This window comes from Penicillium hispanicum (genome assembly GCF_028827665.1).
Source record: "Penicillium hispanicum strain IBT 35686 chromosome Unknown utg000008l_segment0_segment0, whole genome shotgun sequence".
Taxonomy (NCBI): domain Eukaryota; kingdom Fungi; phylum Ascomycota; class Eurotiomycetes; order Eurotiales; family Aspergillaceae; genus Penicillium; species Penicillium hispanicum.
This window is the reverse complement of record NW_026623200.1, coordinates 2,961,402-2,974,534: the sequence shown is the minus strand read 5'-3', so window position 1 is coordinate 2,974,534 and position 13,133 is coordinate 2,961,402. Positions and strand designations below refer to the sequence as shown.

At 50.6% G+C, this 13,133-nt stretch overlaps 6 protein-coding genes across 6 annotated transcripts; 3 read left to right on the top strand and 3 right to left on the bottom strand.

Annotated features, from left to right (window-relative positions):
- Positions 1-657: 657 nt before the first annotated feature.
- On the bottom strand, positions 658-2,015 carry N7459_009922 (uncharacterized protein; the record flags this gene model as incomplete). Its single annotated transcript, XM_056949090.1, has 3 exons — positions 658-1,092; positions 1,285-1,435; positions 1,486-2,015. The coding sequence occupies 3 exons, from the start codon at positions 2,013-2,015 to the stop codon at positions 658-660; spliced, it is 1,116 nt and encodes a 371-aa protein (XP_056796315.1).
- Positions 2,016-2,792: 777 nt separating this feature from the next.
- Positions 2,793-4,115, top strand: alkA (DNA-3-methyladenine glycosylase II; the record flags this gene model as incomplete). Its single annotated transcript, XM_056949089.1, has 3 exons — positions 2,793-3,745; positions 3,871-3,993; positions 4,052-4,115. 3 exons carry the CDS (start codon positions 2,793-2,795, stop codon positions 4,113-4,115), a joined length of 1,140 nt encoding a protein of 379 aa, XP_056796314.1.
- A 474-nt stretch (positions 4,116-4,589) lies between these two features.
- On the bottom strand, positions 4,590-5,367 carry N7459_009920 (ubiquinol--cytochrome-c reductase subunit 7; the record flags this gene model as incomplete). Its single annotated transcript, XM_056949088.1, has 4 exons — positions 4,590-4,679; positions 4,829-4,882; positions 4,949-5,057; positions 5,252-5,367. 4 exons carry the CDS (start codon positions 5,365-5,367, stop codon positions 4,590-4,592), a joined length of 369 nt encoding a protein of 122 aa, XP_056796313.1.
- A 658-nt stretch (positions 5,368-6,025) lies between these two features.
- On the top strand, positions 6,026-7,339 carry N7459_009919 (uncharacterized protein; the record flags this gene model as incomplete). The annotated part of the gene is made up of 1 exon (XM_056949087.1): positions 6,026-7,339. The coding sequence occupies one exon, from the start codon at positions 6,026-6,028 to the stop codon at positions 7,337-7,339; it is 1,314 nt and encodes a 437-aa protein (XP_056796312.1).
- Positions 7,340-8,887: 1,548 nt separating this feature from the next.
- N7459_009918 (alpha/beta fold hydrolase) lies at positions 8,888-9,748 on the top strand (the record flags this gene model as incomplete). The annotated part of the gene is made up of 1 exon (XM_056949086.1): positions 8,888-9,748. One exon carries the CDS (start codon positions 8,888-8,890, stop codon positions 9,746-9,748), a length of 861 nt encoding a protein of 286 aa, XP_056796311.1.
- Positions 9,749-11,553: 1,805 nt separating this feature from the next.
- N7459_009917 (uncharacterized protein) lies at positions 11,554-12,157 on the bottom strand (the record flags this gene model as incomplete). The annotated part of the gene is given in 2 exon segments (XM_056949085.1): positions 11,554-12,108; positions 12,122-12,157. 2 exon segments carry the CDS (start codon positions 12,155-12,157, stop codon positions 11,554-11,556), a joined length of 591 nt encoding a protein of 196 aa, XP_056796310.1.
- Between the last annotated feature and the right edge of the window lie 976 nt (positions 12,158-13,133).

Here is a 13,133-nt window from a genome sequence, read left to right as displayed (position 1 = left end):
GCGACCAGTGCTGCATAAGCAGGGCATAAGCACCATTCCTATTATAACATAGGTGTGAGTGTGGCATACGAGGAAGCAGGAAAGACGTGATCATGAATGATGATGAGGAAGAGATCCACCTACAGGGCGAGGGAGCCCCTGTGTGTGAACCGGTCACGCGGCCCACGCACGAACAATACAGTATTCTATCATAACCAACCGCCATGTTCCCCTGGGTGCCATGTAGGGGTTGAAATAGGTCGAGTTGGATTGATCTGGCTATTGATCTTGATGGGGTAGGTGATCTCTATTCAGTGCTGGATGAGATTTAGGAAAAAGGAACGGATCTACGCAAACCTGAAAAGGGAGTCAGAAACGAAGAAACAGAGTACACTGGTGGAGAAGGAGAGAGGCTACACAGTGCCCGGGGGCTGTCCCAATCCTCGGACATCCTGCTATTAGAATCAATTCTCTCTTCGCTGGATAATATATGCATTTCTGTATATTTTCTAGGAATCCTTGATTTGAAGGATTGGTGATAGAACACACATCTGATGGTGAGAAAATATAGGAAGAGTCGGGATCTTGGGGCTTAGCTTGGGACAGTTATAACTAGGCTATTCTGTCTAGCTTGTAAGATATAGTGGCTGGAAACCACTTCCAAGGTTGACTAGGACCTTACTCTTCCCAGATATCCTCATCTTCCGTATCCGCGTCATAAGCGCCGTCCAGTGTGCGGCGTCTCTTCTGCTGTGGCTCTGGAAGAATTCTATGACGTCTCTTCGTGGGGACCGCAGCGCAGGTGGTGCCCGAGCTGTGGAAGGGGGTACGCTCCTGCGGGGGACGTGCGGCATCCGTGTTGACCTGCTTGATGGCATCTATGACGACGAGGGCTTTATCCTTCATATTGCTTGGAAGGGCTTCCGCGATTGGGTGCACTCGGCGAAGCGCGTCACGGAGGGACAAGGCGTCGGCGACTCGTGTGATATTGTCGTCCGTGACCGCATCAATGATATCGTCGACGCGTGTTGTAGTGTGTGTCAGTCGGTGACGGATCCCTCGAATCTCTTCCTCTGTAAGGTCGATTGATGCCACATACGCCGCAAGGGCGTCCTGCGAGACAGCTGAAATATAGATACCTCACAACAAAGAGGTAGCATGAATAACAGAGAGAATATGATAAGAGAAGTAAGGCGACAATGAAAGAAGATGGATCAGAATGATCAAGCAAAATTAAATTTGAAGATTCAGAAGAAGAGGGTTCTGCGAGTTCTTCGTAGATGACTCCCCTCAAAGTGACGTGACGACAACTAGGCGGAAACACGCCACATTCCAGGGGATTTGGGAGAGCGAGTCCTTCTCCATATCGAAATGAAAATTCTGGTTTACGGCCACCTCTTCCGTAGAGGAGATCTGTAGAATTCCCGCAACCTTCAAGTTCTCGATTGTTTGTGAGCTAGTTTGCAATATCAGTATTCTTGCTTCTTTTATAACTATCGGACTTACCCCCAGTCCTTGCAGCCCACCCACCCAAGTCCATTAAATCGAAACTTGAATGGGAGCATTCCTGACTCCTTTATGGTAGCCAGAAAGCCCCCAACCGTCTTCCCTGGAGCCACTTTGATTGCCATGCTATGCAGTGCACGTTGGTGTGGTCTGGTGAATGTCATCGTTTTGACGCAGAACCTTCCCTCAGCGGTGATATCCCATGTTGACCATTCGGGGTTCATATCAAGCATTACCCCCGTTGCGTTGCCCGGGGCATACGAGCTGCCCAATGGAGAAACTTGATGTTTGAACAGCAATCTGATCAACACATGGTTCTTTCGTGGTGGCAACCCATCAGCTAGTGAGAGTAGGTGGTCGGCTTCTCCCTTGTCAAGGAAGTCCACATTGAATTCGGAGATCTGCTTGGAACCCAGTACACGTGGGATGACATCCCATTCCCATGTCTGATTTGTGCTCACGGGAGGTGCTGGTGGCGCGGCGGGAGACACAGAGGCGTAGGTGTTTCCGGACTGTAATGTGTGAGGCATCTAATTGACTTTAGCACAAATTTGCCAATTGAGAAGGATTCCAGTCTCTCACTTTAGCGGTAAATTGTCTGCAAAAATGTCTTGCATCAGCTCCATGACATGTAGGAAGAAATCGAGTATTTATAGGAGCATTCAAAATCAGAATATACACCAAATCATCATTCGCTGAATCAGGCTCATTATTGTCGAGGCATCGGTAGCCATCGTTATTCATGGCAAGGTACCCCCCAAGAGAGGGAGCCTAGGAGACTTGCCCTAGACATCGCAATATAGAAAGTCATAAAGGTGGTATATATGTTATTCAATAAATAGTAGGTAAGGACAGTGGCGATGTTGGCTGAGAGTGAAAAGAAGCATATAGGCAATGACGAACCTGCCATTTAAGCAGATACACAAGCCAGAAAGCCTCCTGAAAGGGCCGAAACACGTGAGCTGCACATGCCACAAAGCCAGCGATTGAACCAACGCAAGAATATTGATTCTAGAATCCAGATCGCGAATAGCTGGATGCCGGTGGATACCGAATATTTTATTTTGAACAGCTAATATTCTCTGGGTCTTCAATCATATTATTGTTCGAGCACTTTTACGTGGAGGTGGAATACCATACTGCCATGGAGCCGCCATGCTTGGCATGCGCCAGCCTGGAATCCGGGGAGCGACCTCAATCTCGACCTCCGCAAATCTGGAATTTGTCAGCATCGTACCTTGACCACCGATCAGACTCTTTACACGACTCACTGAACACCACCCAAGGCCACAGTTTATTGTACAATAATGTCGCTCAGACGCTCAGCGCGACTGGGCACCGTGCCAAATCTCAAAGCGTCAGCGGTGCAGACCACAGCACCTAAAGTGACAAGAGTGCAACAGAACGCAGTCTCCAAGCCTCGCAAAGCCTCCGCGACAAGAAAAGCAGCCACAAAACCCCCTGCAAAGCAAGCAGCAACGACAACAAGCTCCTACTGGTCTCCAGAACCGCCAGCCGCGGGGACCTTGACGCAAGGCCGGGATGAAAAACATGCTACTGATAACCTCCCGAACAACAGACATACTACGCCTCCTCCACTTGATCGCCCGGTCGACCCGCATCGAACGAATGTGACCCTTCTCACACCCCACGGTTCCTCAGTCGCCGCGTACCCACCGCGTGCCGAAGATGCCTCGCCCTCGAAGACCGGATTGCCACGCCCAGCAGCTACAACGGGGACACTGCTTGAACAAGCCGTCGCCCACTTGATCGCCACCGACGCCCGACTCAAACCAGTCATTGACCAACACCCGTGTCAATTGTTCTCGCCCGCAGGTCTGGCAGAGCGGGTTGACCCGTTCAACAGCTTGACAAGCAGCATCATCGGCCAGCAAGTCTCAGGAGCGGCAGCAAAATCCATTCGCAACAAATTTCTAGCGTTGTTCAGCCAGCCAAATGGACCAGACGGTGGCCTCGTCTTGCATGCACGGTTTCCGCTGCCTGAAGAGGTCGCTCGGTGTGATATTGCGACGTTGCGGACGGCGGGGCTGTCCCAGCGCAAGGCCGAATACATACAGGGGCTCGCAGAGAAGTTTGCCACTGGCGAGTTGAGTGCGCAGATGCTTGCTCGTGCTAGCGACGAGGAACTTGTTGAGAAATTGACTGCTGTTCGGGGACTGGGGAGATGGTCTGTGGAGATGTTCGCTTGCTTTGCGCTCAAGCGCATCGATGTCTTTTCAACGGGCGATCTGGGTGTGCAGTGAGTTGCCGTTCATCTATGATTTCCTCTCTCTGGCTTGTCTGGGATCGCTGGCAAATTGTTTTGCAATATGCCAATAGCTGTCCATGTTTAACTTGTGATCAACCTGGCTGACACATGGAAAGACGAGGCTGTGCTGCCTTCATGGGGAAAGATGTGACCAAGTTGAAGGCAAAGGGTGGTGGTAAGTTCAAGTATATGTCTGAGAAAGACATGCTAGACCTGGCCGCGAAGTTCGCGCCATATAGGTGAGTCAGCTAAACAGGCCCAGGTTGGTGAAAATACCGTTTCTAATTGGCATTATAGGAGCCTTTTCATGTGGTACATGTGGCGAATCGAGAATGTCGATGTGGCCGTTCTTGGTGGGTGAACGTATAGACATTCAGGCCCCAAGCGGTGAACTAGATATAGTAGATACCCTGAACAAAGCCGTGCAATATATACCTATCGATAAATTCCAACCAGAGAATCAACACCCTTTCCCTACCGAAAATCTTCGATGCCCATGGTCTACTTGGGTGTCAATGTAGTTGGGGGTGTTGGACGACCTGGTCAACGGCCATTACATGACACTGGGAGATTCCATGACCGTTGGGTGCCATTGTGCGAAAATAAACCCGGAAAGAGGCATGAAAGGATCGAGTCTTGAGGCAGAACGAAGAAATCGATTTGTACAATATCAGTACACACGCATTGGATTAGCCAGGCACCACCTCAATTGCTGGTCCATATCCGTCGCCAAATGATTCAAATGTCTATAACGTGCAAACAGCTCCGTGGCCCTTCCATCTTGTCGGTTTTCGGATTCAATTGCAGTTCTGGAAGAAGTCGCGACCGGGTACGTTTACTTGCGGACGACGAGGTTGTCGAGGTCCTCACGCTCCTTGTTCTCCTTCTCGATCTCGCGGATGATGGGGCTCAGGTACTCAACGTCCTAATTGATTCATTTCATCAGTATTGAGTTTGTTGTCAAGGGTTGATGACTGCTGGACACCCCAACCCATATTTGACAAATCCTCGCAACGGGATTGGCTAATATGGGGCTGAATGCGGGGAGGGCGAAATTTAGACAGAGGAACTCACCTCGTGAGGCTTGATCTGCTCATTGGCGGGAAGAAGAGTGTGCGAGATAGAGCACTGCAATTGCAGAATTGTTAGACTTCTGGCTGCCAGTCACTGGGTAGGGAGGGTCTCGGGGCGAACCTGGAATGCGCGGCGGATACGGAAGACGCGGTCGTAGGCTTCCTTGGAGGGAAGACGCTGGATGGCCTTCTGAACGGTCTCGCTCTCCTCGGGGATCAGGTCATCAAACCTAGGCGGGCGAAGTTAGTGACTGGAGTGGATGACAAGACTGGCGGGTGATATTCGGTTGACCGGAACGTGAAGATGCGACAAGAACTGGGGTAGCCACAAGAGGCGAACAATCCCTATGCTGGTCGTCGCGAACGTCCGGTCATCCTGAATCGCCCACGGCGGAGAGAGATCGGGGACTGGGGGGATAATTACTTCAGTCCGAGTCGCCTGTAGCCGGCAGCGTCGGTGTACCAGTTGGCCAGGGGAGTCATCCAGCGCTTGAGCCATGGGCGCTTGACGATGTAGTTGGTGATCGAGGGAGCAGACATTTTGGATCCCGGGTATCCAATTGAGGGAGGGAGTTGGGGAAGTGGCAGGGGCGGTCCGGCTGAACACGAGATGACCCGATGTTGCGAGGTTGTGCAAAACGGAGCTTGACACGCTAGGCTGCAATGGGAAAGTTTTTGCCTTGTTGATGCCTGAGGTTCCCAGTACCAGCACGTGACGCATCCAGTTTCCTGCCTCAGGCTGCGGGGAGGAATATCCGTCGCTGACTCCACCTCACACCACTCAATTCCCCATGTCATAATCGACTCGGATTTCCCCTTTTCAACCGTTCGTGCATTATTGGATATGGGGCTGACTGACTCCCGAGGCGCTGTCTGATCCCTGTCGCGACAGGGGAGCTTGCTTTATCAAGACACACCTTACCCCCCACCCCGATCCGCCCGTGCTGCAGCATCACATCCGACCTCGACCCGAGCGGTTCCCATCGGCTCAGAACTTCCCTCAACCCACTTCCTCATTCCTCAGTCACACATTCTCTCCACTGACAGAACCGACTGTCTACGAACTCGTTCACTTTCACTCTCTCCCACGTTTGAAATCGGGTTCTTGAGTCTCGGATCGCGCACCCGATATGCTCGGGTCCCGGAACCCTCGGTGACCAAGACGGACAGACAAGCGTGAGCGCCTGCCACCTTCACGATGCGCTCCGACGGTGGAGGCAGCTTCGAAGCTGCCAACCGTTCCTCTGAGCAGCCGCCAGCCTCTGATGTAAATACCGCTGCCCCGTCCGCCCCCCACGTGCAAGTGGCCGATGCATCGCCGAGCTCTGAATTTATCAATCGTCTGGAGATGTTTGCAACCCATATTCCCGATTTCTACATCGCTCCTTTCTGTGGCGCCAGTGCAGGTGTCGCTTCCGGTATCGTGACCTGTCCTCTTGATGTCATTAAAACCAAGCTGCAAGCCCAAGGTGGCTTTGCCCGTCGGGGAGGCCAGGCCGTGGACTCCAAGGCCCTGTACCGGGGAATGATAGGCACCGGCAAGGCGATCTTCCGGGAAGATGGCATTCGCGGTCTTTACCAGGGACTTGGCCCGATGTTGCTGGGCTACCTTCCCACCTGGGCCGTTTACCTCGCAGTGTATGACCGGTCCCGTGAATACTTCTACGAAAAAACCGGTGAGTGCTTTCATTTTGGTTCCGTCCCAGGTTTACATGTACTGACTTGGACCACAGACAGCTGGTTGTTGTCCCGTGGCTACGCTGCACTCACTGCCGGCGCTTGCTCAACCGTTGTGACGAATCCCATCTGGGTCATCAAGACGAGGCTTATGTCGCAGAGCCTCAAGCAGAATAGCGAAGGGTTCCGGGCTCCGTGGCAGTATTCGGGTACATGGGATGCCGCACGCAAGATGTATCAGATCGAGGGGTTCCGCTCGTTCTATTCTGGCCTGACGCCAGCTCTCCTGGGTCTGACCCATGTTGCCATTCAGTTCCCTCTCTACGAATACTTGAAGATGGCAATTACTGGTTACGGTATCGGAGAACATCCCGAGAACGGCAATTCGCATTGGGTCGGCATCTCTCTTGCCACCTTCCTCAGCAAGGTTTGCGCGAGCACTGTCACCTACCCTCACGAAGTCCTGCGTACTCGACTGCAAACACAGCAACGCACCGCGCCAGCACCATCGCCAGAAGAGATCGCTTTCCGTGGTGGCTTGCATCATCCCCATGACCGCGGTCGTACATTGGGTGCATCGTCCTCCGATGGAATGCCCGGGCGCCCCCGGTACAACGGAATTATTCGCACGTGTCAGACCATCCTCCATGAAGAAGGATGGCGTGCATTTTACTCGGGGATCGGCACCAATCTGTTCCGGGCCGTCCCGGCTGCCATGACGACTATGCTCACCTACGAGTACCTGCGGAAGGTGATCCATGACTTCCAGCATGAAGGCGAGCTGAAGTTGCGCATGGCGGAAAAGAAGGCGGCAGAAACATCTGGCATGATTTGATAACGAAGGCTCCTCACGATTTAAGCAAGACCTCCTCTCCCCTTCCCACCCCATTTCTTGATACTACTAGCACTTAAATCGTGTGCTCTTGATTTCCCACTCCCGATCCCCCTTTTCTTTTCCAACTTGTATAGACGTGGAGGTGGATATTTGCTTCCCGCTGGTGGCTCGGTCAGCGCATGGGCTTTCCCCTTTTCATTTCTAAAACATCTAACAGTCCGAGTATTCTCGGCATAGACGGCAGTGTTCGTTAACCGGAGGCTCTTTGCATGTGAAGCCTTCAACTCATACAATGGTCACGTGATTTGGCTCTGAACGTATCTTGCGTTCAATATCTTGGTTTCCAAGCGTTTCTGGCTTTGGCTTTCTTCATCATTTCTCACGGAATTTGCATGGTCTCTCCTGTACATACCCAACACATCCCATTTCGCATATCCTTGCTTTTTGTGGCTTGCTGGGTTTGTTTTACCCATCAGAACATTTCGATCATCTACTTTTTATTCCCCAGGACAGCTCGAAGTACAAAACTAGCTATGTTTAAATAACAAGTGATGAGAAATGCCTTGGTTATAGGGCAGCATCTCTGTGCTGTGTAGATGCTTCGGTTTGTAGACTTCTTCCCTCTCTTTCTTCCTCCCTAGTGTATCCATTCTCTTTATTTCTACGCTGGGCTGTCTTGCTTTGTATCCCCTTCTCACCTCCATTTTTCTCCACCATAATCAGGCCCATCTTGGCATTCGATCGGGCACTATAAAACTGTTATAGAGAGTGCAGCGTTTGGCGTACAGCATAGCAACCAGAATGATCTTAGTTGTCATCCATGGATACCACTACCTGCTTGTTTCAGTCACTGTACGACCATCTTTCAAAGAACAGTACCTCTTCATCAAAATGCTTTTAGTTATCTGAGCCCAACTATATTCGGTTCTGACTCCATATACCCTTTCTGTATTCCAAACTGGTCAGTCTCACGTTTTGATAAGCAATTCATGTTGAAAAACATGTAGTCAATGAATGGAAAACCAACATCAATCATGGAAAATCCACATCCCTCCAGGGCTGATCGACTGGGCATAGTCAGCAAAAGCGGCAAAGGCTGTGCAATCAATAGCAAGGGAAAGCCAAGATCCGCCAGGTTGTAGACTAGATGTTATTTATTATGGCAATGATCACCATAACTAGTCCTAAGATAGCAAGTTATTCGACCAACAAAAGGTTTTAGGGTCAATTGCAATTCGAAGTAGGCGGTTGGAGGAATTTTGCCAGAACTATCGCCTTGAACTATGGTATTCTATAGCCGGATTGATTCTGGCTTCGAAAATCGTTCAATCTATCGGGGTTTCGATGGTACAAATCAACGGGGGGTTTACTGTACCGGAGATGCCGCTCAATCGGAGTCTCCGCGGCCCCAGAGCACCGTATGCAAATTACTCAGTTGATACCTTTTACTCTATGACTCATTACAGTATAATCTAAATCTACCAAAATACCGCTATATCTACCCGTGAAGTCTTTCTTTGCACACTTGAACCAACGGACGCCAACACTATGACACCAAAATGGCACTCCACACGTCTTCTCCACGGAGTCCGAGCCATAGTTGGCGGTCAAGGACCCCCTTTGATTCTCATCCCGGGCTGGCCTCAAACAGCAGAGGCGTTTAGCGATGTCTTCGAGCCCCTTTCAAAACGATATCAGTTTTTCGCTCTCGACCCCCTCGGCTTGGGTGATTCGCCTGCTCCCCTCAATGGCTACGACACTGCGAATGTGAGCAAAGTCATGGCCGAAGCTGTTCACGATACCTTGAAGGGAAGACCGTACCATCTCGTCGGCCACGATGTGGGTGGATGGATCGCTTATCCCTGGGCCGCTCAATTTCAATCGCGAATCAAGTCGCTCAGTATACTCGATGCGTCGGTGCCGGGCTTCATGCCCCAGTTCCAGTTTCCGTTGCCTCACCCGGTCAATATGCGTCTTTGGCAATTCTCATTCAACGCGCTTCCGGAATTACCTGAAATCCTGACTCGCGGTCGTGAGCGGGAGCTCCTGACCTGGTTCTTCAATCTGAAGACAGCCCATGCGGATGGACTGCCCAAAGATCAGTTTGAACGCTATATCCAAGCTTATTCAAGACCAGGAGCGATGAGTCGGGGGTTCGAGTATTATCGAGCTTTCGAAACAAGTGCCAACCAGAACTTGGAATATGCAAAGACGCCTCTCGATATCCCTGTCTTGGCTTTAGGTGGTGCCAGCTCCGTCGGGTCGGGTATGATTCAGTTGGTCCAGAACTTCGCGTCCAATGTTTCCGGCGGCGCTATTGATGATTGTGGGCACTTCCTCCCCGAGGAGCAACCATCTGCTGTGGCACAAAGACTGCTGGAGTTTTTGGAGGCAAACGAAACAGAGTGAACGCCGTTTGGGTGCGCCAATATATGATGATTGCCGGGGTTTCACCATCGTTTGCTCCAGACACCAAAGATCATACAATTATTGTACAAAAGCTCAACAACATCTTTTTGGCGGTGAGCATTGATCAAATAGCGTTCGGCATAAAAGCCACTGCGCATTTCAAGTCGAAATTGGGAGCCATGACAGGAGAGCAAGTTGGTGGAATGGATTTGGTTGGTTTCGACTCGCCGCGCAAAGTTACGGGTGGAAAGGCGACCGTTTCTGGCGCCTGATATTCTCATTTTTGGCGTTGATTTCCCATATTCTTCTGTATTGTAATACATGGTTGTCAGCGTCTTGGCGGAAAACAAGCTACTGTCACGTGCCGGGTTCCCGACCACAATTTTCCTCGCTTCGCTTTTTTTCTCTTCTTTCTCTTGTCTATCCTTGAGCTCTCGCGATTTTGATTTTGGATCGCAAAAGCTCAGTGCTGGAGATCTGACAGCATTTCTGCAGTCCATCTGCTCTTTTTATTTGAGAGCACTCGACAAGACTAGGCATGGATGTCGTTGGTGGCATGAGTACCCAGCTGGCTCGTTGATGGACCATACTCACAACCATACTCACAAGAAACAGTTCTAGAAAGGGTCAGATATCATTGGTACCCAGATCCTACCCTCATTGCATATCCCCATCACCGTCTCTGCCCCCAATGACCGAGTCCCACATCGGTGCCCTCCTTCATGATTCAAATGATGAACCTTTTCTTGAATATTGAACCGGGTTGTTATACACTTGAACTCCCGGGAATGATCATTCATACACTGAAAATTCTGATTGATGACGAAGACGGTGCATTGGCTTGATTTCCAACCACCTTGAATAATATATACCCTGATCTATCCAATCATATAGTCAATTCTAAACAGCGAACCACGATACATTATTACCTGGAAGACTTGGTAGTCTGAACCTCCAAGGCAGACGTAGCCGTCATTTTATAATCGATTCAAAACTAGTCCACCTCGCGCTCATCCATTAGACTTCTCCCCTTTAGCCCCCCTTCCTGCTCGACTCTCGTCAAGAGCTTGCTGAACCCACGACGAATCCTTTTGCTCAGGAGGTATCCCCCGCAGCTGCGAGGTGGACGCTACGGGCGATTGCCCTTGCGCTTCACGTCTTGCTGTGCGGATCGAGCTGATGCAGTAACCGCACAGGATGACTGCCATCGCGAAGGCGGCGATGGGCGCGTTCAAGGACTTTGGACCAATTTCGTGTTAATGAGTGGGCGATTCTGGAACAGGCTTGGAATGTGGTGGAATGGCATGATGTGATGGGATGAAGGGGAAGCGGCGGATTCAGGTTTGCTGGAACTAGATAGGGACTTGACATACCCCCGGGGACCTGCCAAGGGTCTTTGAATTTGGTGTTTTATGAGACATCCTATGTGGCTTGGATTGATAGCGCTAGGTAATGGTGAGCCTGAGTTCGTGACGCATAGCCCGGATACGTCTGTACCTTTTTGGTCCCTGATTCGAAGCAGGGCTAGTTGAGCTATTGGGTCTTGGTAGACAACACGTATCCCATAGCGGGCGAGACGGAGTGAGTATCTGAAGGTACGACAAAATGAAGAGCTAGCGTATCGATGTGGCTAGACAGAGAGTTGCACACTTCGGGGACGCGGCGGATTACCGTGGAGTAGCGCCAAGAGTCGCAGTCGGTTTGTCATCATGTCAACATCTGCCAAAGGTGCCAACAGTCTCGTCTACGAAGGAGGTGATACTACAAGAAGAGCATAGCTGGTAATGAATTCGGACGCAAACATCTCATTCATATTCTCCAAACGTCCATGTGTTTTCTGCATTGAACCCTTGGACAGGAACCAAGCGATAGCCCTTCTGATTAAATATAATAGCTTTCCCATCTGTATCTGTAAAAGCGCAACTAAAATGCGTATGGACAAATGCCCAAGCCGTAACTGCAGGATTAGTACAGTATTCCTCACGACTGAGGTCGGTTACAAACCCCATGCTCACATCGCTACCACTATGTGTTGGGTCCATACACCGTGTATCAACACTTGGGCTATGGTAGGTGAAAATCACGATCCGCCGCTGAGGCTCGTCCTTTGCGATCGCGGAGACCTGAGTATTAAGCCACTCAAGATCCGCTTCGTGAGCGGTAATGTGATCATCCACTGTGCATCTAAGGATATCTTTGAAGTCGACCATGCGGCTTTCAACGGCGAATTCTTGGTGAAAGGAGACCCGCGGGAAAAGAGTGCATCTTAAGATAGTCAAATCTGGAGTGGTATCGTGGCGGTTTGGTCCAGGAAGACAAATATTCCTATGAGAAATCTTTTGTCTATCGACGCTTGAAAACTGCGTAGTTCACCTTTTGCCATTTTGAAAGAAAGATGATATGGGTCATGATTCCCTAGGAGGAGAAAAAAGGAGTAACGGGTCAGTTGATCTTCGAGAACGAGAACACTTTTTGATTGGCGGCGTGGCCAATATCCCCCAGGAGGGCGAGGTAGGATGCAGTTTGAGTGAACTTCAAGCTGCCATACGTGGAGTGGGTTTCGAGGCGCAGGTCGGAGAGTATTTAGAACGACACTGGCCCCATACTGATGAGCTGTTCCTGCGAAAGAGACAGTAATGAGTGAGTCAGGAAACTAATGGGATTGAGGGTTGTGATGAATGTCGATGCGGTATTGTGACCATTTAGGGCGCAAGGCGATGATAAATCGGAGATCATGAAGCTGTTTGATTCGGTATTATGGCGCTCGACTATAATTTGTCCGGCGGAGCGAGGCCTTTGGATTTGTTGGATTTGTTGGATTTGTTGGATTTGTTGCGCACACAGTCTGCCGACTCTCTTCGACTGTAAGAAGTTCCCACTAGAAACCGCGGAAATGAGAATTACTGAGAATATTGCAGACTCGGATGGTAACGATAGTAGACGTACGATTAGATTAGCCTTAAAGAGCTGCATTTTGCCAGGGCCCTCATATATCCTCTATAGCTAGCAGGTGTCAGCCCGGTGAAGCAGGCAACGTGTCGATTAATTCCTCTGCCTGCGCGGAAAATCCACGGAGGCTCCGGTCAACTGATCGGGGCCCGGCCCGGACAGTCACAACCCCGGAGGTTCTTTTGAATTTGCCGATTTGGTTCGTTATCTCCGAGCGCGAATGCGGCCTCGGCCTCGGCCTCGGAGCGGGTGGTTGCGGGCGCACGGGGAACTGAATGGAAGCCACATCCAATATGTCCGTAAGCACCAGTACTCGATGAATGACGGTTATCGAAATCGAATGCTCGCGCGGGCGAATCCAGGGATGTGATCTTCAAGGACTGAGATCATAGCAACTTATCGATGTCCATCCGCTGGACACAATCTCCACCATTTC